At 42.1% G+C, this 20,863-nt stretch overlaps 1 protein-coding gene across 6 annotated transcripts in view; it reads left to right on the top strand.

Annotated features, from left to right (window-relative positions):
* Positions 1 to 20,863, top strand: part of RBFOX1 (RNA binding fox-1 homolog 1) — a 1,145,409-nt gene that overhangs the window by 335,928 nt on the left and 788,618 nt on the right. For 3 of the 6 annotated variants that reach the window (XM_039732144.1, XM_039732143.1, XM_039732138.1), the window contains exon 1: positions 16,591 to 16,749. The exons of 2 other annotated variants lie outside the window; for them this stretch is intronic. In XM_039732144.1, the coding sequence (XP_039588078.1) occupies positions 16,747 to 16,749 (3 nt within the window). In that variant the 5' untranslated portion in view covers positions 16,591 to 16,746. Of the gene's footprint in view, positions 1 to 16,590; positions 16,750 to 16,814; positions 16,839 to 20,863 lie in introns of those variants that run through there. One more of the 6 variants, XM_039732160.1, reaches the window with a different exon arrangement.

Genomic DNA, 20,863 nt, shown 5'->3' with positions numbered 1-20,863 from the left:
GCATTGTAATTTTTATTTTTGCTTCTTTTATATCAGATGAAAATAATGTAATCCAAAGGTACAATCAGAGCTTGGCTTTGTTTCGCTAGACAATTTCCAGCTAAAACTTTGCAGGCTTTTTTGCATTCAGTTATTTTCTTTGCTAGTAATGGGCTCGGAATTCTGTCAAAATAAGGACTGAAAAAATGATGTCTGATTTAATATTCACCTTTATAAAGGACAGAGCTTTTCTGAGTACAGGAGAGTTCAGGGCTGAATGTTAAGGCTCAGAAATTTAGCAAGTCCTACTGTATTTTTCTACCCTAAGCACTGTTCTACATCCCCGGAATTAGAATAAGGCTGGATCTTTGAGAATCTGTGTTCTCATTGATCACAGCTTGCCTGTAGGAAGAGAAGGCATTTTTTCTATTATCAGACTGGTCTGGTAAAAAACAAATTACTTTTTTTTTATTCCAAAACCAATTTTTTTTTCTTTTCCTGTCAGGTAGGCTTGATTTAAAGTTAATTTTTGTCATTTAATGACAGGATGGTATGTGTGATTGCTGTGTGGAAGAGATGGCAAGTGTGATAGAGCAAGGCTGCATCTCAGGAACATTCTCTGAGGAGAGTCTAGACTGTAGTACCATCTGCTATCAGGCTCTGCACTGTACTAAGGTGAGTGTCTCTCAGAAATACAGTGAGAATTCTTTTCTAATGTATTTCTGCTTTCACATGTCTCTGTGTCTTTTTATCCTGGATTGTACAGGAAAGGATGAAAACTTTTTCCCTAAGACTTTGATGTGTAGTTTTTATGTCTTGCATCTTCCCTGGTGTTCTCCTGCGCTCTGGAATCTTTGTTTGTTTGCTGCTGCCTCTGTGAGCAGAGGTTTGGGGACATTCCCTCAGCTGTTTGCATTCACATGTCCTGCACTTCTTGGGGCTTTGTTATTCCAGTCTCTCCCTTCCCCGAGTTCTTGATGTTCTGACATCCAGATGAGTCACCAAATGCATTATTTTTTTAGGTTGTTAGACTGATTTTATATGTGAGATTCATTTCAGATGCCTGTTCTGAATAGACTTGTCTGCCTTCAATTTGCCTGAGACATTGAGCAGAATTCGATTAGATGTGTTTATGGAGTGATTTATCCTCGGGCTGCAGCTCAGCTGAGGATGGGGAATTTGCACCTGGCAAGCTGCAGGTGCTGGGACACCCTGAGCCATGCAAACCTTCCTCTGGGGATCCAGAGCAAGCCCCCTCAGGATGGGCACAGGGTGGGGTGCCAATGGCTGAGAACCTTCTTTTATTGAACAGGCAGGGGGCTCAAACCCTTGAGGTTTGAGAACTTTTGCACAAAATGCAAAGTATTTGCCCCACATTTCTCTTTCAAGTTTTATTTCTAAATTTGGTATTTTTTCCTAGAACCAACTTTCTTCAAACTGGCTGTAAAAACGTTATTTTTATTAATAGGACCACATTAGTATACAGCTATATAAACAAAGGGCTGTATTAATATATAAATATATTGGGGGATAATTAAAAGACATTATTCTAACCATTGTTTTAGGCTTCTTTTCAGAATTGCCTTTAAAACTAGTTGTGATTTTATGCTGAGAAGTAGAAAAGGAAACATGTTTATAAGCATTTCTAGTATGTTTGTGTAACAGAAAGTAAATAGAAACAATGTCCTATTGAAAGGGCTACATTTGGCCAAATATGTGATAGGACCAGATAGATACTACAGTGATTTTCTTTACTGTCACAGTGGGAATGTAGTTTTATTGTACATTTACATTTCACTCTGCTTCTCTATCAGCTAGCAATGATACACTAGGATTTCTGGATGAAAATACGCAGCAAAGCATTTGTTCCAGTTGTAATCAGTGGAGCTGTGCACCACTTTAAAACTGCAGCCACAGACAAGGAGAGCTCCCAAAGGCAGCAGGGATCTCCAAGCTGTGTGTGCAGGTGGGGAGAGGCTGTGGTTCGTGGCTGTCCAGGGACATTTGAGTAACACGGATGCCATTTTTGTTATTAGAGTAACACAGATGCCATTTCTTCAATTTATTTATTTACCATGCAGCATAATTATACCTTTAGATCTCAAGTTCAGGCTCTCTGCTTTGCTGCTGCCACACGAGTGTTATTTCTAGTCAGTACAGAGTGTGCAGGGATGTTTTCTCTCTTGTGGGGTTGGTGCTGGCTTTGAGGAAACCACCATGAAAACTTCTCACCCTGCAAACCCCCAGTGAAAGCAGCACTGGCATGATGCACTGCTGGGGCACAGCCTCAGCACCAGGCTCCTTGCTGCTGCACCCCCAGAGCTTATTGGTGCCAACGAAAAACAAAAAAAAAAGGAAGAACACTACAAAAATGTGGTTTTTATTAGCATATTGGTGCCAAAGAAAATAAAAAAAAGGAAGAATACTACAGAAATGTGGTTTTTGCTCTTACAAATGTTTTTTTTTAGATGTGACTCTGCTTCCAGCAAGAATGCCAGATTTGAAATGTGTTTTCATACAGGCTAAGTTCAGGCTCTGGTTTTGTAGGCAAGGCCTTTCTTTAATCAGTGCTTGAAACCCGTGAGAGGAAAGGAGCCGTAAAATCAATTCTAAGTAATCTTGGAAATGAGATAATAGTCCATTAATCTCATCAATATAAGCATGAAATTTTCTGCTGCAGTTCATGCCTACACATTTGTAATAAATTTATCAGTGGGAACAGGACAGAAGCCATAGGATTGCTGTAGGGGTTAGTGCCTCATGCTTCCCCTGCAGCCTTTGTTCAATTTGGTTTTTAATATATTTTTTTCTCCCAGTGAATATATTTAATTCCTTTGTGTAACAGTGCCAACCAAAACTTGTTACTGATTCTGTACTAAACTAGAATTAGTGGTGAATTTCTCCTGTGTGACTCAGGAGTCAGTGTTGAAGGGTGAGGTGGCAAGGACTGGAGAAAGCAGTGACCTGTGTGGTGCCACTGCTGCTGGGCAAACTGGAGCTGCTGCCAGGGTCTGTGGTTCCTGTGGCAGAATTGTGCCCTTGCTGCCCTCTAAGCCATGTGTATAGAAACCATGAGATTTTGTGACTACCACAGAAGCTGTTTCTTAAAAAAAAAAACAAGAAAAACAAAACAAAACCACCCCAAAACAAACAAACACCAAAAAGCCAAACAAACAAAACCCACAAAAGCAAGTCTTTCTTTGAGCATTTCCATTTGTTAGGATGAAGCTCAAGGGGATGGTTCCTTGTCTCGCCTCTTGCTCCTTGAAAAACCCAGTCTGCCTGGTCTGGCTGCCTACACAAACCCAAGCACCTACAGGGAACATGAATTTTGATATCTTCCATTTCTAGGAACTGTCAAAGGCACTGCAGGCTTTCAGAGAAAACATAGTTTTATTTTTCTCCTTTCCCTAGAGGCCTCCCACCCCCTGGAGAATTTTTCTGTGTGTAACAAAGGGAATTGCCTCTACAGAAATGGAATTGGAGTGGCCTTGACCACTGGGCTTTGCCTTCCCTGGCAGGGTGGGCAGCCCTGGCACAGGGTGCCCAGAGGAGCCGGGGCTGCCCCTGGATCCCTGGCAGTGTCCCAGGCCGGGCTGGATGGGGTTTGGAACACCCTGGGGCAGAGGAATCCCAGGCCAGGCTGGATGGGGTTTGGAACACCAAAGGTGTCCCTGCTCATGGAAAGGGGTGGTGTCCCTGCTCATGGAAAGGGGTGGAAGGAGGTGAGCTTTGAGGTCCTTTCCTGCCCAAACCACTCCATGATTCTCTCTTGGCTCATTTTCCTGGGAGTTTTCCTATTCTATTGTTCATTTGAGTTGTATTTCAGAAACCTCCTCGTGGGATCACGCCATGGAGGTGGAGCAATGTAAAGATAGGCTGGAACCATGCTGCAAGAACTCTCTGTGCAGCACAATTTAGCAGCCCTGAATCCCTGAAACAGAGGGTGAAATGTCTGTGTCTGTTACAGGCCAGGTTTTCCTGGTGCAAGCCTGCTTTTCCTGAGCTGAGCAGCAGCACATCCCGAGAGCTGAGCACCAGAGCCTGTGGGCTCTGCTTTCATTTTTGGTAAACAGCTCCCCTCAAACGCATCCATTACCTTTGGATCAGAAGCGTTGCAGCACGGGCAAATATCCCATGATGCTACATAATTTCAGGCTTAATTAGTTGCTCCAAGCTCTCCCTTGGCAGGGAATGAGGGGGGAAGCAGCGAGTGCTGCTCCTGCCTGGGTTTGCAGGGCACACCCGGCCGAGGTGACTCTTTTGTCATTGATTATTGGGGAGGGTTTCTCCAGCTGGATGCCTTCTGCCTGGTCACCATAAATTAGTTTTGTGTCACTGCCTCTAACAACCACAACACACTGATAGTCTTTAAATGATGGTTTATATGACCTGAGACAAGATCTAGCCTTATTTTTCTGCTCTATTACTTTCAAAGAATAGTCTTTCTATTATTAACAGGCTGTGGTAAAAGAATTGTAAATTCCTTTGAAATTTATAGCAGTTTTGCTCATGAATGCAAACCTTAGCAGAATTGTAAACTATTAGTGAGCAGATGTAAGTATATATATTTTAATAATGTGATAATGTGGTCATTTTTTCATTATTTTAGAAAGTTTACAGCGTGAAGGTTTTTCAGAAGTGTTCTGGGCTGATTTTTCTGCAGCTGTATAAATATGATAGGAATTCTCTGACAGTGTGAAGTTATAAACTGGCTGTGAGGGCACAGTCATGGCTGCAAGAAATTGGGTCTGCCCTGGCAGGTACAACAAGGCAGAATCTTCTCAGATTGGAATCAGATTTTTATGAAGCCAAGATGATGGTGAATAAAAATACATTAGGAATGAGTTTCAGTTATAATTGGGTATTTTTAATCTGATTTCCAGGTAATGATCAACATTTGAAACTGTTTAATAGTAATTTTTAATACCTCAATGTTTCCTAAGTTTGCTGCCAGTTTCCAAATGAGTAGTCAACTGCTTTCTAAAAAACTGCCAAAAATGCAAAAATTCAATTTTCCATATAACAGCACTTTTGATTTAGGACAGCAAATTCCTCTTGTGCATTGCTGAACCTCTGAAGGGGTTTTGTTGTTTGTTCATTTGACCCACTGAAGGTGGTTTTCAATCTGCTGCTGTGGAAAGGCTATGAAATAACCCCAGACCTGGCTCCGTCCAGCCCCACCACAGCTCAGAGCTGAGCCTGCTCAGAGCTGTCAATTTAATTGAATTAAATTTAAATTAACAAGCTGCTAATTTCACCACCAGCTTGAATTTACCTGGGTGAGGCCCTGCTGGGTATTATGGAAAAGTTCTGTGGGTTCCTTGAGCTCCTTTTCTTCCACAAAGGTCTGTGAGGACCTTATTAGGCCAAATACTTCACTTTAGATGGTTCATGGGACTTTTGAGCTTTGTTTGGAAAAGCTTATTAAAAAAGTATTATGGAAATTGTGAGGCTTGTGAGATTTCAATATTTTCCATGGTAGAAATGAACAATATCCACTAAAGATAACAAAAGCAATTTAAACACATTATTCACATCAAAGTTTCTCAGGTAAAGTCCAACCTTCTCCAGCTGTGATGCTTTAGTTGAAAACCTTGGACTAGTCTGGAAAAAGGGAACCCAAAGGGGATTTGTGGGTGGATTTCTGGGGTATGATGTCTCACACATGGCCTTTCACATCCCCTTTCTCAAACTTTTCATCACCTCATTATATTCTGACACTTTGCAGGAGGTGAAGAATGCTCCATGCAAATACATAAATCATGAAGCCTCTTCAAAACTTCCTGTACTTTCAGGGGTGCTGAAAAGGGTGGAGCTTTCACTCCTGGCACAGAATTCATAAGAGGAGGCTTGGTGAGAAGAAGGATGTAGAGTAGAGTGAAGTACAAGGGAATAAAGCTGCTGCTATGAAATTGAGAAATGAGGAAAGGTATAGATAAAGAAAGAGGTTGAGCTCAAGAATTTTATATTTAAGGCATTAGAAGCTCAAGAAAAGGGTAAGGGGGAAGGGATTTTTTCAGTGTTGTGGAAGAATTATGCCTCACTGCAGAATCTGTATAGATTCTTAAATCTAATGGGCAGAGGCTGATTGTTGTGGAATTCATTTTACTTTGTTGATGTGTGGGCAATTGTCTCTTCTAAACACAGATTTAGTATCCTGAGAACAGAATCAGGACACAATATTCTCCAAAACACTTTGGGAGCCATGGTCAGCTCAGAAAGAAGGAGAAGGGTCAGGGTTAGTGACAGCTGTGGGACACAGATAAATGCAGGGAATGCAAAGGGGGGTTGCTCATTCAGTGAGGGACAGCAAATGTGCAACTCTAGTGATAAATGTGGGGGATGCTGCACATAATGCAATTTGTAATGAAGAAGGACTTCACCTGAGCTGGTTTGCACAATTGACACAAAAAACGTTATCAGCCCACAAACTCTTTCCTGCCAGGATTCACTGCTGTGCTGGATTTGCTTTATGTGGTTCTGGGAGCTGGGGTGGCATCTGCCAGGAGAGGTCATTAGGAAAGATTCTGGGGTCTGTTTGCTCTTCCCCATTCACTTTACTCAGCCATTAATGCCAAATCAAGGCTTAGAAGCAGCTTATGTAAAATATGTATCCTCTGCCTTGTGTTTTGTGTGCTCTGTGCAATCCTTTTGGGAAAGAACCACATCAGGCATGGAGCACTGGGAGATCAGGCCTTGGTCCTGACCTTCCCAGCTCTGCTGTGAGGCTGAGAATTCCCTCATGAAATTTCTGACATGATCTCCTGCATGCTGAGGAAGCAGTTCATAGGTACGGGAAGTCTTCCAGGTTTTTGTGTTAATATGGGATAAACATAGCTACTGACATGGCAGGGTTAAAGAGAGCTTGAATGAGAAATTCAGGGGGGAATCCTACCAAAAATTTGTATTTTCTACATCCCAAAGTCAATTTCTCAAATTTGTGTTTTCTACATCCCAAATCAATTTCTGTGTGTTTTTCATGGTTCCCTGCCTAATGAAATCAATGGTTCTGTTCCTGGGTTTAAAATGAAGCTGACACCAGCTCCCAAAATGCTGCTGAAACCAATGGCCCTTGCACAAGGTCTTTGTGCTGTTGGCACCAGGTCCAGAGTGTTACATCTGTTTTATTAACTGAGCTAAATATTTACACCACCCTGTCCCCATACTGACCAAATCCCAGGAAATGCAGATTTCCCGTTACCATTCCATTGAGTACTGAACAAATCGTGTTACTGACACCTACTTCTCAGCAGCTACAATGGAAATGTCCTCTACCCATCCAGTTGTGGTTTTATTTGAATAGTGCTGAAGGATTTTAACTGTGTTTGTTGTAAGAATACACCACAAACCTTAGTTTTATATGCTTCTGGAGATTTTACCTAGGAGTCCCTACAAAGCCCACCCCTTTCTAGGCCTAGGAAACATAAAAGTTTTGAAATGCTCCTATCTCAAGAAAATCTTTTTAAAGATAAGTTGTTGGGTTTTTTGGTGTTTTTTTTTGCCAGACATACTCATCCAAACCATTATCTTACTCTGCAATTAGTCCCCCTGCAATCAAATAAAGGGCATGGATTAATGGGAGAAGCACTAGAAATATTTTAAAGGGATTAACGTTAATGGAGAAACAGATTATCTTTCTATCAAATGAGGTTAATAACCAAAATTAGTAGTGGCCCCTCACAGTTAGTCACAACCTTCCAGAGTCTGCTAGAGATTAATCAAGTGAGTTTTTGTATAAAGCCTGTAGAATTCTGAAGTGGTTTAGGGTCCTACCTCTCATTCTGAAAAGGATCAAGCCCTTTGGCTCTTACTGCTATGCCAGCTTGAAAAACTCATTTCCTCAAGGAATGACTTGTAACCTGAGGGGTTTTCTGCAGCAGCAGGGGCCCAGTTGAACTCCCACTGAAATTCCTGTTATCACAGGCCCAGCCAGCCTGTACAACTGCCTCGTTCACAGGGTAAAATTACTACAGCATCATTAACACTTTATCTCATAATTAAGTTCATGTAGTAGACTTGAAAAGAGAGTATTTTTTATTGACTCTATTCTATAAAACCCCCTAATTGCTTAATCCCTTACAATACTTAAAGCAATTAACATGTGGCCCTTATTTGCAGAAAAGCAGTTGGCAAAGGTGGTTTGGAAAGTCATCTTAAGCATCAGCTTGATCTGTGTATTGACGTGATATTTTCTGTAGCCATTGGCTGGCTGTAAATACATGTTAGGAGCCCTTTTGCATGTCTCAAAGCACTGAGGGGATGATGTTGCTGCAGGATGACTATTGTCACTTTTGGCTCATCATTTCAACACAATTCTTCCCAAAAAAGCAGTGCCTTTAGTAGGGCAGCTACAGCTGGAATAGCCAGGGCTGTGTAATTTTTTCTGCTATTGTATGTTGGTGTGCTGCCTGTTTTTGTAGGCACAAGTGTCTTAAGGAGGTTTTTTGTTTTTTTTTTTAATTAAAACCTGAGGCACAGGGATGATTCTCAGATTACTTCCACACTTGTCTGCATCTGGACAGCCTGGGGGTTACCAGTGGCTACCTGGAGGCTGAATTTTCACAGCAGTAGAGGAGAAAGTTCTGTTGTAATTTATAATTTCTAAACCCATGAATTAGTGCAGTGAATGGGGATAAACGGAGGGCACAGGACATGGTTTTCTGTGCAGGTGCAAGCAGGTCCATAAGTACAAATCCTACCTCTGCTCAATTAAGGTCTCAGGGTGAGGGTAGGACAAGCAAATAAGAAATACCTACTTTCAGTCACTTCCTTAGAAAAGTTCTTCTAACACATTACGCAAGGGCAAAATATTTAAATTTCCATTAAACCTTGTAAAAATCTGCTTTATTTAAAACTCAAGTTTTGTAGCTGTAGTTGCAGAAATAAACCCAGTGACTATCCATGTAGATTATCTTTTAGTACAGACTCCAGTGAAGCATTTGTGGCCTCCAGCCTCCCTTTGTCTCAGCCATCACTGCAGAGGAGTTGGTGTTCACCACATCACAGGCTGAAAGCCATCAGACTCAAAGTGCTCATCCAAAATGCAGATCAAGTGGCTCTTTCATGTTTTTCCAGCATTCCAAGGCCAGGTTGGATGGGCTCTGAGCAACCTGGTCTAAGGAGGGTGTCCCTGCCCATGGGATGTGATCGTTTTGAGGTCCCTTCCAACCCAAACCACTCCACGATTCTGTTATTCCATGTTCTCCTAGCAGTCATGGCCCCAGTGCTGCCAAGACAAAGGTGGGGATGGTCCTCATGTTTTCTCTCTCATATAAATTAATAAATTATTTTAAAATCCCTTTATAATCTAACCCACACTGCAAAAAACCATGAAAACCCCAAAATAAGCAGTGCCATGTCTCCCCTGCCCCCTTTGTGCTTTATTTCAGGTGAGTCTGACTCTGATGTACTCCCCCTGAACAACAGAACACCAAAGTTATTCAGTTCAGGAGAAGCTATTTTTTGTAACAGTTGTGTAGCCAAAGGTCCCTGTGAGAAGTTTTTTCTGCGATAAAGAACAGAAAAACCTCAAAAGTGATATTTCTGGGAGTGTATTATTAGAAAGAATTGATATTTGAGGAGCTTTGGTTTATTAAAAATGTGCAAGAACTCCTCTGTGTCTAGTTCCATGCACAGCTTAGTGAAAGGTTAGAAAATTAGCTCCTGTGTGCTGCTTATACAGCTGGATGGATGGAGGGGACTTTACATTTCACAACTTCTTGTTTCTGACAAGTTCCAGTGAATTATTTATGTGGCCACTTACCCTGCAGAGATGGAGCTGAGGGAACAAACTGAGTTCACAAATGCTACCAGAAAGCCTTCAGGTGATAAGATGAAAATGGATCTTGGTCGCTGCTGATCTCAAACCTGGGCTCGAATTTGTGGCCTGCAGATGAAGGGTTGTGTGGCTTACATTTTTCACCTCTAATTTGTGAATTTGTGCAGTTTATGAACAATTCATGAAGTTCTATTTATCTTCAGCAATTGCCTTATGAATCAAGGGTTTAACTGGAATAAGATAATCCAGGAAATAGTAAATTTCAATTCATTTTTATGAATCTAATATATATTCCACATAAGAGAGCAGAGATGTGAATACATTAGTGATAAAAATACTAGAAATAAATTACCTATTTCTGTAACTGTAGTTTAACTCCAAAAGTCAGAGATTTTGGCAGATCTGATTTTTGCAGCTCTTGGCTTTTCTGGGAGTTTCTACCCTTAAAAGTGAGTAAATACACCTCTGCAGGTTTTTTCCTCTCTCTTATTTCTAACGGGCCACTTGCCAGCTTGATTCTTTATCTACAGCAATATGGATTCACAAATAAAAGGTTGGGAAAATATTTCATTATTTTCAGGGAATTTATTTTTCTTTTTCTTTGCTAACCAGTAGCTTCCCTGATATATGTTGTTGGTAACCCTGTTTAAAATCCTTTTTCTGCTGCAAACATAGAATCACGTGTGATGTTAGGCAAGTGGTTCTCAATTCTGTTAGTCCACACTCCAGGATTTGGGATCTTCAGTTCTGGACTAATTACAAATGCTGTTAGGCTGAGGGGCAGATGAAAATTCCAAAATCCAGGAGCTAATGAACTAAAAAGACTTGCTAGAAACCTGGTCCATAGGATTGAGAATCAAGTAGTCTTCACCAAAGGTTTTTCCAAATTCTGTCTTCCAGTATAAAAGGAATTTTAAATTTTGTATAATGCAAATTCAGATGTCAGTCAATGAGTTCCTCAAATTTAGGGTGAAAAGTCTGAGGATGTGGTGCAAATATTGGCACATTCTGAGGGTGTCACAGGTGCCAGTGTAATGAGATAGCTCTAGAAAGAGTAAACTGCAAAGTCTGCAGGTATGGAAAAAGTGCTTTCAAATCTGTATAAATAATTCTCCACGAAAAATTAACCCAGGATTGTTGTCCTGCACAGGGAAGGAAACTGGTGGAGAGCTGAAGCAATGGGGGAAGGGGCTGGTGGCATCCTCAGGAGGCAGCTGGAGATGGCACTGGGTTAAAATTTTCCAGAATCCTGCCCTGGTTATTTCAGTAGCAGCTGTCCCAGCCACAAAGGAGAGCAGCCTGATGTCATTGCTTCCAACAACTCCTTTGTACACTTGCAGAGCTCTGCCTAAATGTAAATGGAAGTGAAAACAGCAAGGTATTATTGTCACCACTGTTAATGAAGAGATGGGACTAATTTTGGGCTAAGAAGGATTTATTGCTCAGACAAACATCAGTCTCGGAGGCTGTGAGATCTGTGAGAGAAGCAGTCAGCCATAACTCAAAGTGATCACAAGTTCTTTGTTACAAAACAATACAGAACTTTCTAACCCAAGGGACAGTTGCCACAAGGTTTATTTTGCTTTTCTGACCTATCACCTTTACTTAATTTTGCTGCACTGTGGATACTTTCATCCAGTGGCTTCTGTGTCACACAAATGCTTCTATTCTAACTTCTAAACCCTTGGCTTACTCGGCACAACCACACCCCTACACTAGAAACCCCTCACCATTTTATCAATGCAGTTTCTCACTTGCCTAAGCCATGTTCTTACTTACAACTTTCTATTAGAAATATAAGTTTATGATTTTTCTGCTTAATGTCTGTGTATTTTATTTTAACACCAATCCAAGCTTCTCCCAAGGCTGCAGCTCAAACCCTTCAGTGTCTGTGGAAGTTTCTGCTTTCCCAATTCCCACAGCAAGGGAAGCACAGCACCTGATGATGCTGCTCTGTGGAGCAATCCCTCCCCACGGGACAGCAAAAAGGCACTCACAGACCTGCAGCTTTCCCACAGAAAGGTCACCTAGAGCAGCCTGACCTTTTCACCACAGAGAAAGCAATGAGCCATCAGCCCTATCTGAACAGCCTTCAATCCCAAAGCACTCCCAAAATAACCTGGAAATAAAGGAGATGGATAAAAATCAGGAGATGCCAGGGAGCAGGGCATGCAGTTGCTTCTTCAAGATGTTTCTTTGAGAGAAATTGTACATATGCTATAAGTCAAAGTCAGGGGAGAGGAAAATTACAGCTCCCTGGAGAAAGGAAAGAGATTAACATTTTGTCACAGACAAATAAGTGGGAAACTCTTGAATTTATAGATATGTAGATATAAGCACATGAAGATATTGCTATTAGAGCATTAAAAATAGAAGTATTATCTTTCTACTCAAAGATTCTACTAAATAGCTATGAATTTCTAATTAAATATTTTAAGTCTCTGTGACAATGTAGTTCATTTTATTATGCATGGCTGAAATCTGAAACCTAAATGTAATAATAACTTAAAATATGGGCCAAATAGCCCAGAATTATTCTCCTGAGTAGAAGTAGATGAACAAAAAAGGTAGCAACTCTTTGTTCTGTCATGGAGACTAAAGCATTAAACTATTCAGATGCCAATATTTGATACACAAAGCCCAAGTAAATGACAAATTCAATCTAACCACATCCATTAATCCAGCCCCACACATACACACATAGTGTCCTTATCCACTCCATAAAAACTGTGCTCAAGACACTATAAAGTGCCAAGAGTTAAAAAGAATTTAAGAAATCGGAAGTTAAAGTGAACCCCCACACCGTCAGCACAGCACATGTACAGACTGGTACATATTTTTATTTTTTCTTTCATGTTCATTGTGTTTAAGGTGATTTGTTCATTTCCTTATGTTTGTGTGTCCTTTTTGTCACAAATTTCAAGAATCCAGAGAGCATCTTTCCCCAGATCATTTAAGGCTGCTCTTCCTGCCAGTGTCCAAAGGGTTGGCTGTCAAGGCATTATTATTACCAGGCTTTGTAGCAATGCAGATTTTTTCTGAAGATGATTCATCAAGTGTTTGTGGCACTGAAATTTGTGACACATCCGCCGCCACCACCACAGATACTTTCTCTGAAGCTCACAAATTTACTGCCAGTGGTTTCTGTGTTCCCTTCCCACTGGTAATGGCATGAGCAGCCTCCCCCAGCAGGGATAAATCACAGTGGATGTGCTGGAGATACTCTTTGCTGCAAATACAATATGAATTTTTAAAGCATTAAATATATATGTACTATTTATATCTTCCTTACAGAAGATATCTATTTATATCTTCCCACAGAAGTTTTATATTTTAAGACTTTAAGTAAATTTTTTACCTCTTTTCTCTTGATTTTTTTCTTTTGATACAGCATCTACAGCACTGACTTAGTCTGCTGTTCAGAACAATTATTTTCTCCAGTAAATCCTCTTTCACCTCCAATTCTTCTCCCACATACTACAGATCTGTGTTCTTGAAATCTCTTGGTTAGAACAACCTCACACCAGTTCCCAAATTTTGAAATAACACAGTAAATATTTCACTATAAAGGGAAAAATGTTTCCAAATTTAAGAAAACATGAAATAGGCTTTTATTCAGAAAAGAAATTAAAAAAATATATTTTAAGAATTAATCCCTGACTGGGAATGTCATCAAAACTTTATATCAATGGAGCCATTTGCTACTTGCCCTTGATTTTTTTCTCTTGCCATGGATAATTTACATTAAATTGGAAAATGTCTCCTTCTGAAGCAACTTTTGAAGTGCATGACTTCACAATTATACTTGTATGTTTTCTTTGTACTTCCTACAGAAATTACTGAGAATTGTGGCTTCACACCATTATAACTTTGGGGTGGGATCCCCAAAATTATTTTTATCAAATGCTTTAAATGCTCTGTTTATTCCAAAGGCGAATAAATATCAAGACACCTTTCTGAAGGTGGTTCCTGTAGGAAAGATGCACAGGAACATTTGAATTCACAGTGTTTAGGAGAGGAAATACTGTAATGCTGGAGCTCTGGAACAGAAAACAGGAAAATATTTGGGTGCTGGTCCCTGCTCTGCCACGCGAGCCTGATGCTGGCTGCTCTCTCTGCTCCTTTCTTCTCATCCAAAGTTATTTCTTCCAGCAGAACTTTAACCCCAGCTGGGAGCCTCTGTATCACACAGACAGCAAAGTTTGGAGAGTGAAGGAGCTCTTTTAAGAAAGATCTGACTTGCAGTTCAGGGTTCTTTCATGTGAGGGGAACAAAGGGAAGGCAGATGTGAAAAACAAGCCAAGGGAACCTTTTTGACAGGGCTGGTACAAAAGGAGAGTATGGAGGTGTTGAGACTCCAAAAGACAAGCTCTCATGCAGTCACTTAGCACACACCTGATTCTCTAATCAAGCACACATCAAAGTAACCAACACCTGCACCTGATTTAGTTTTAATCCTGTGAGTAGTTCTCAACACTCCAGTGAGTATTCGCTACTCAACAGGAATGCTCAAGAGCCTAAAGAAAACTTTTATTATGTCTAGTTCATGAGATTTTTGTTCTGTCATGAAGGATTTTGGTTTAGCTTACTTGTGTGAGCTCTGGCTGCTTATTATTTTAAAATATTTTAAATTATTTTACATTAAAATAGTTTTAAATATTTTAATAGTTTAAGATAATTTAAAATAAGTTTAAAATAATTTCAAATAATTTTAATAGTTTTAAATTCTTTATTCTGGAGACTGCCAGCTTTGTACAGACAGGTGAGTGGATAAAGAAAGACAACAGGTCAGGTTTGGAAAGAAATTGAGATACCAGTCATTGGTGCTGCCCTAAAAGTCACATATTTGGAGAACAAAGAGAAATTCTGGGCTGCTTCATGTGGGAAGATAACACTGGATGGCATTTCCTTTGTTGCTGTGTTTAATAACCCTGGGGTTTCATGGTCATTGAGTGTATGGGCAGCAGAATCTGTGTCCTCTGAGTCACTCAGTGGTCACCTCTCTGTGAGCCAGTGTTTAGCCTAAATAACCTCATGGCAACAGTTTCACCAGGAAGAAAGTTTGCCTCATGCTACATCAGTATATATCATCAAAGGGTGGACTTTTTTTGATGGGCATTTCTTTTTTCAGTTTTTTTTTTTTAATTAGCTCAGTCTTTAAAACCTGCTGACAAAGCAGGAGGTACTGGGCCATATGGCAAACCTATTGATGCAGTCAGTCATATTTAATCAAAATATTGAAAATTATTTTATTAGAGGGCCTAAATATACAAATTAAGGAAGAGCTGATGAAATGTTGCAGCCTTGTGTTTCATTTCTACTCGCTAACCTTCTACCAGTATCACTTTCTCATAGAGGGATTAGTAAATATGGCTTTAAATATCTTGAAATCAGTTACAAACTGTAAAATAAGCTTTTAGTGATTTAGAGAAAGTCAGTGTAATATTTTGACCTCCAATTTACATTTGTTGGACATAGGCCTCCCATTGCCTTCTGTGTTGATTTTGGAGTGAATTGGAAGGCCAAAAAGAAAAATGAAGGAAGCCCATGGGGTGGATTTAAAATTCATCCAAGGATCTTTATGTGAACTTCATAGGGATCAGACTACAGAGTGGGACATAGATTTTGAGTGAATCTGTTGGGATAACTTGATAATTTGAGTTTTAATGCTGAAAATGAATCTTTGAGTAACTTTGTATCTCTCAGTCATCTGACAGATTTTAACAAGGTGCAGTCAAATTTTCCAGCCATTAAACACTGCTTCATGTTTGATGAGGAATGATAAATTCTGAAGTCACTGTCTGAAATGATCCAGGTTCATAAACTGGTGTGCCTTGGTAGAGGAACCTTCCCGAGCAGTTCTGCTGAGTTACGTATTTAGGGGATCCAGGATCACACCTTGGGCCTTAAAATAGCAGCAGAAATAGGCCAAGCCCCAAATCTGTCAGGAGAGGCAGAGGGATACAGATAGGTGCTTTTGAGAGACTTCTGTACATGATTGATGTGGGAACTGCAGTTCAACTTACGAAGACTTTGCTGTGTTTATTTTTTGTACAGATGAAAAAGTTTATAGGGAGATTATTCATATCAAATTGGTTTTTTTTAAGGGACCACACGCCTATGATTTAAAGCTTGCCTCCTCGTTATCACCTGATTGTTAACTGCTTTGCATTTCCATCTCGATGCTTAAAACAAGTCTCTACTCCTACCCCACAGGAGGCAGCACATCTGTCTGATCCTCGCACTCCCGTCTGTAATTGATACCAGTAACATGTTGGAGTAAGTCTCAGGGCCATTAATTTATTGTAGCTGAAGGTCGAGCAGCGCAAAAACGTCTGATCACTACAGACTTAATACCTAAGGTATTGAGAAGGACAAGGCAGTGTTCTGACGGGTCTTGATGTTGATTTTTTTTCCCCCAAACTTTCTCGTCAATAGCTGCTGTCAGCCTCATTTAACAGTAATTCCTGCCTTTAGGAATGCTGCGGTGCTCTTCTCTTTAGGTGAGCATTAGAATTCGGGGTTCCTTTGGGCACGAGGAAGGAAGCAAGGCAGTGACGGGCTGGGGATCGCCAAGGGCATCGCTTCAATCAGCAATTTCCCCGGTGCCGCTTTGGTGTGTGCTCGCCGCCCGCTCGGGCTGGGGAAGAGCCCGGGGGATGCAAAGTTGCGACCGGGAAGATTCCGGAGCGCCCGGCTGTGGGCATCCCGCGGAGCCGATCCCGGAGCCGATCCCGGGGCCGATCCCGGTTCCGTGCCCGGTGCGGGCGGGCCCCGCTCGGCCCCGCGGGTTCCCGGGCGCCGCCGCGCGGCCGGCAGTGCCGGGCGGGGCCCGCGGCATGCGGCGGTGAGCGAGGGCGGCGGCGCTGCCCGCGGGAAGGGGCTGCGGCGGCCGCGGGAGCCGCGTCCCGCTGCCACTTGCCTGCCGGGGCCGCCCGCCCTGCGCGGGAGAAGCGCCGCGACCCTTCGCCTCCGCTCGCCTCTTTATGGTGAGTTCGGGCCGCGGCCGCGCGGGGGGCAGCAGGGCGCGGGGCAGGTGCGCGGAGCATCCCGGCAGGTGCGCGGAGCATCCCGGCAGGTGCGCTCCGACCCGCGGCCGGAAAGTTCTCGGGGCAGCCCGGGCGCAGGGAGGGGAGGGATGCGCGCCCGCGGAGTGCCCGCAGCCGGGGCGGCTCTGGGGAGCTCCGGCGCTGGAGCAGAAGGATGCCCGCGGGTCGGGGACCCCGCGCCGGCTCCGCTGTCGCCTGCGAAGCGCCGCGGGGAGAGCGGCGGCACGGGAGGTGGCTCCCAAACGCAGGGAACGGCGAGGAACATGGGCATTCGGGGCTCTGCCGAGTTGCTCGTTAAAAGAGTGCAGATAATTAACTGCTGGGAAACTACCTGCCTGTAAGTCCTCGGTATTTGCTGATTTTATTGGCGATTCATCAGACCGTTTTCTCCTGCATGCCTCTGTCAGGGAAAAAAAAGTATCGGTGTTGCCTTTGTAGCCGCTGGGTGCAGGTGGAGTGACACCGTGCCCGTGTCAGCTGCGCAGGCAGCTCCTCTCGGATGCCGCTCCTCAGCAGGGGCAGGGCTGTGCCCTGGGAGATGGGTTTGCGATGTGACAGTGGCACACGTCGTGCGCTCCCAAATTCTGTGATGTGGCTGTTGGACACGGAGCTGCCAACTTAACATGGTTCGCGCAGATGGTGAAACGAATGTGGTCTGAAGTTTGACTGGAGTGATTCACATCAGCGAAGTGTGAAAGATCTTGTCCAAATCTGCAGCTTTTGTTTATCTACTCTGTGAATTGCAAATGTGGTATAGTATGTTACATTCTGAAGTTTAGTGTTGACTGTTTTTTTCACTTTAAATAAAATTCAGCTTATTTAAGGCGAGATGGAGCATAAAACACAGCAGACGCTGCTGATGGTGTCCCAGGAATGTCAAGTACCTTGTTTCACTTCTCTAGACTCGATGATACTTACGAGAGGAAAGATACTGTGTGTTTCATTTGTCATTCGGAAGTGTAAAAACAGTTGCATGCATGGGCTGTAAAAGTAGAAGCAAGGTTTTGTCAGTCTGTGGTAGAGATTGATGATGGTGGATGAATTGCAGTCTAAAACATAGCTAGCCCTCATGATCAAATAATTAAGTTTTAGAAATCAAATATCCTAGCTGCTTGAGGAGTTACATGTGGGGAAGAGTAGTGGGGCTGTGTGAATTTTCAATATGTATGTCAATAGATCATTTAGTTTTCAGGAAAGTGGTTGATATCACGTGCTGCAGTTATCAGGATTGTCGTAGTGATTTAGAGCAGATATTTGATTTTTATTTACTTTTACTGGAACCTTTTGCATTACTGGGTTTTGAGGAAGCTGTTTTTATGTAGGAATTCTGATTATAGTCGAGATCTACTTGCTATCTTATGCAGGTTTTGAAGGCTTGCCTTCCCAAGTCTCATTTACAGTTTATTCTTCTGGTAAATACATTAGACAAAGGATCCAGCATTTGCTGAAATGAAATCTGTATTTCTAATGTCAGGACTATATTTCTTTCTTCTATTAGTACTTAGCCGAGTATCAGTAATAGAGCTGACAAATGCAATGAATAAAATTCACAGTATGTTGATGATTTTTATAGTTCTTGTAATTGAAGTACTTGGTGTCCTTGACGTGATGAGGATGCTGCTCTGGCTTTCATGAGAGGCTCCCCTTTCCTGACAGAAATACTGTCAGGAGTCAGGTGTGGAGGAAAGGAGTGGGGTTGTGAGTTCCTGTGCATAATGTGCTCCATTTCCAGCCCAGGACAGCCATGCAGGATGCCAGGTGCAATTCCCAGCCCTGAGAACCGTTCCAGCGATGCCTGCACACTGCATGCACGATCCCTTCTGGCTGCTGCTGCAGCACAGGAGGGGAATGTTATGTCCTGAGGCCATGGCTGGGTTTGAAGTGTCTCCTTGCTCCCTGCTCAAAGCCCCCTTGAAGTTAAACACGGAACAGCAAGGCCAGGAGGCACTCAGGCACTCCTGTCAGTCTCTGTGTTCCTGCCCAAGGCAGGATCAGCTCGTACCTGTGTCATCTCTGATGCCATACTTTGTGTACTTTTTGTATTCCCATTCTCCTCTTACTTTTCTTCCTGCTTTTGCTGTCTTTTCCATGAGTTGTTTTTTTTTTTTTCTTCTTCTTGGTAATGTTCTTACCTATTATTTTCCAAAGAATCTTATCTTGTTCTCTGGAAACTCTTCCTCTGGTATGGCCAGTCTCTTTCAGTATTTTTTCCTCATTGCTTTGTGGGAGACCTACTGCTTCTTTGCCAGCCCTATATAATATGCTGGATTTACCAGGTTTCTTCCTAGATTTTAGGAGGAATGTAATGGAAATAGCACCTTTGCTCTCTCTTTGTGCAGACAGGTAAGCTTTGTTCAGGACCAAAGAGCTGTTCAGAGCTGCTGGCACTGGGGGAGGTTGAGCTGCTTGGGAATAGAGGAGAGACCAATGGCTGAGTTTAAAAATCCACCATTGCTAGTTTTTCACCTTGTAGTTTTAAATGGCATGATCTCGTTTTTAAATCTACCTAGAAGCATTATATACCATAAAGGGTGGAGCTACTAAGTGCTGGCCACAAGAACAAATATTATTTACAGCCATTGAAGGTGTGGCTGCCTTAAGCCTATTATTGTCTGAAAGGTGTACTCGTCTGAAAAAGATGAATTTGATGTAATTAAGAATAACACATCATAGTACAGCCTGGGAGAATATATAGTAGCTGAAAAATGTTTTTGTTTTATGCGTGTCAGAACTCCCTCTACCTAATTCTTGAATATTGACTCTTCCCATTTCATGTGGGAGATGGGGGTCCCTTGTCTCACCTGGCCTTGTAAAAGTAGAGTGTGAACAAAACTGAAGAATTAGGAAGAAGGAAAACAGACAGGGCTTAAAAGAGTGGCAAACAGAACATTTATTAGGGCTCCTGACTGTTTCTGGTCTTGATAGGGTGAAACCACAGACATCTGTAGCAGAACTTCTGATGACTCCATTGAGCAAAATTGGAGCTGTACTTTTTCCTGAGAGCAGAAAGCTCCTCTCTCTGAGGATCTTCTCCCAAGTCATTAATGACAAGCCTTTTTTTACTTTGTTTTGAATTCTTTGCTTAGTTGCACTTTCTTATGAGTAGTTTTGTTCTTTTATTTAAATAATTGAATTTTCCAGTGCCCATGATTATTTTGTAGTGCAAGTCCTCATTCTGAGGAGTATAATGCCATCTTTGATCCCTTATGGTGTTCATTCTTGCAGAAGCTATCAGTAGATTGTGATTGTATCACCTATTCTGAATGTCTGCTTTAAAGATTAAAAGCTGCTTATGAAGCTTTCAGTATTTATTACACTTTCCCTTCACAACTATTATTTTGCTAAAATGTACTGTGCCAGAAATGACAACTTACTGCAAATTAGATAATTTTATTTGTGTCCTACAAGTTGATGCCATAAAAATGGTATTCAAACTGAAAGGAGCTGGAAAATCCCTTCTGGGATGCTGGAGTTTGTGTAGTTCTGTAGAGCAGGTCGTGGTGGATTCCCTCACAGGAGGGGTCACAACTGGCCAGCAAGCAGCATCAAGGCCCAAAAATAAGCTGAAATACTATTTTCTGCCAAGTAGGCACAGTTTAACATCTCTATTCTTCTGCTCAAGATTTTATGCTTTGCAGAGATCCAGAAGGAGGAATATTTAGGGAATATTCCAAAATCCAAGGTATTTTGTGAGGTATTGGTTTGGCTGGTTTCAAGGGGAAAGAAGCTGTTTGGTATTTTGTAAGGATGTCTCTTTCAGAAGTTGGTTAAGTGTCTCTTACATGAGACTGAAGCTCCCTGGCAGTTTTGTCCAAGCCAGCTAAAAACTCCTGAACATTTTGCAACTTTGGATGCAGCTCCAGTACCCAAACAGCAAGATGTTCCTGTGCTAACAGCTGAAAGGAGGACAGGAAATATGAATTGACACTGAAGATGCCTCAGGACCTGCCTCTGCCCTAAAATTCAGGTAACTCCCAGGAGTGGGAAGTGCTGTACCACAAACTGGGAATGTGTGGCTGCAGCAGCACAACACAATCAGTGTGAGCAAGCTGAG

This window comes from Passer montanus, unplaced genomic scaffold, assembly GCF_014805655.1.
Source record: "Passer montanus isolate IOZ18808 unplaced genomic scaffold, ASM1480565v1 scaffold8, whole genome shotgun sequence".
NCBI lineage: Eukaryota > Metazoa > Chordata > Aves > Passeriformes > Passeridae > Passer > Passer montanus.
Note: the sequence above shows the minus strand (reverse complement) of the source record. Positions and strands in the feature narration are given on the sequence as shown.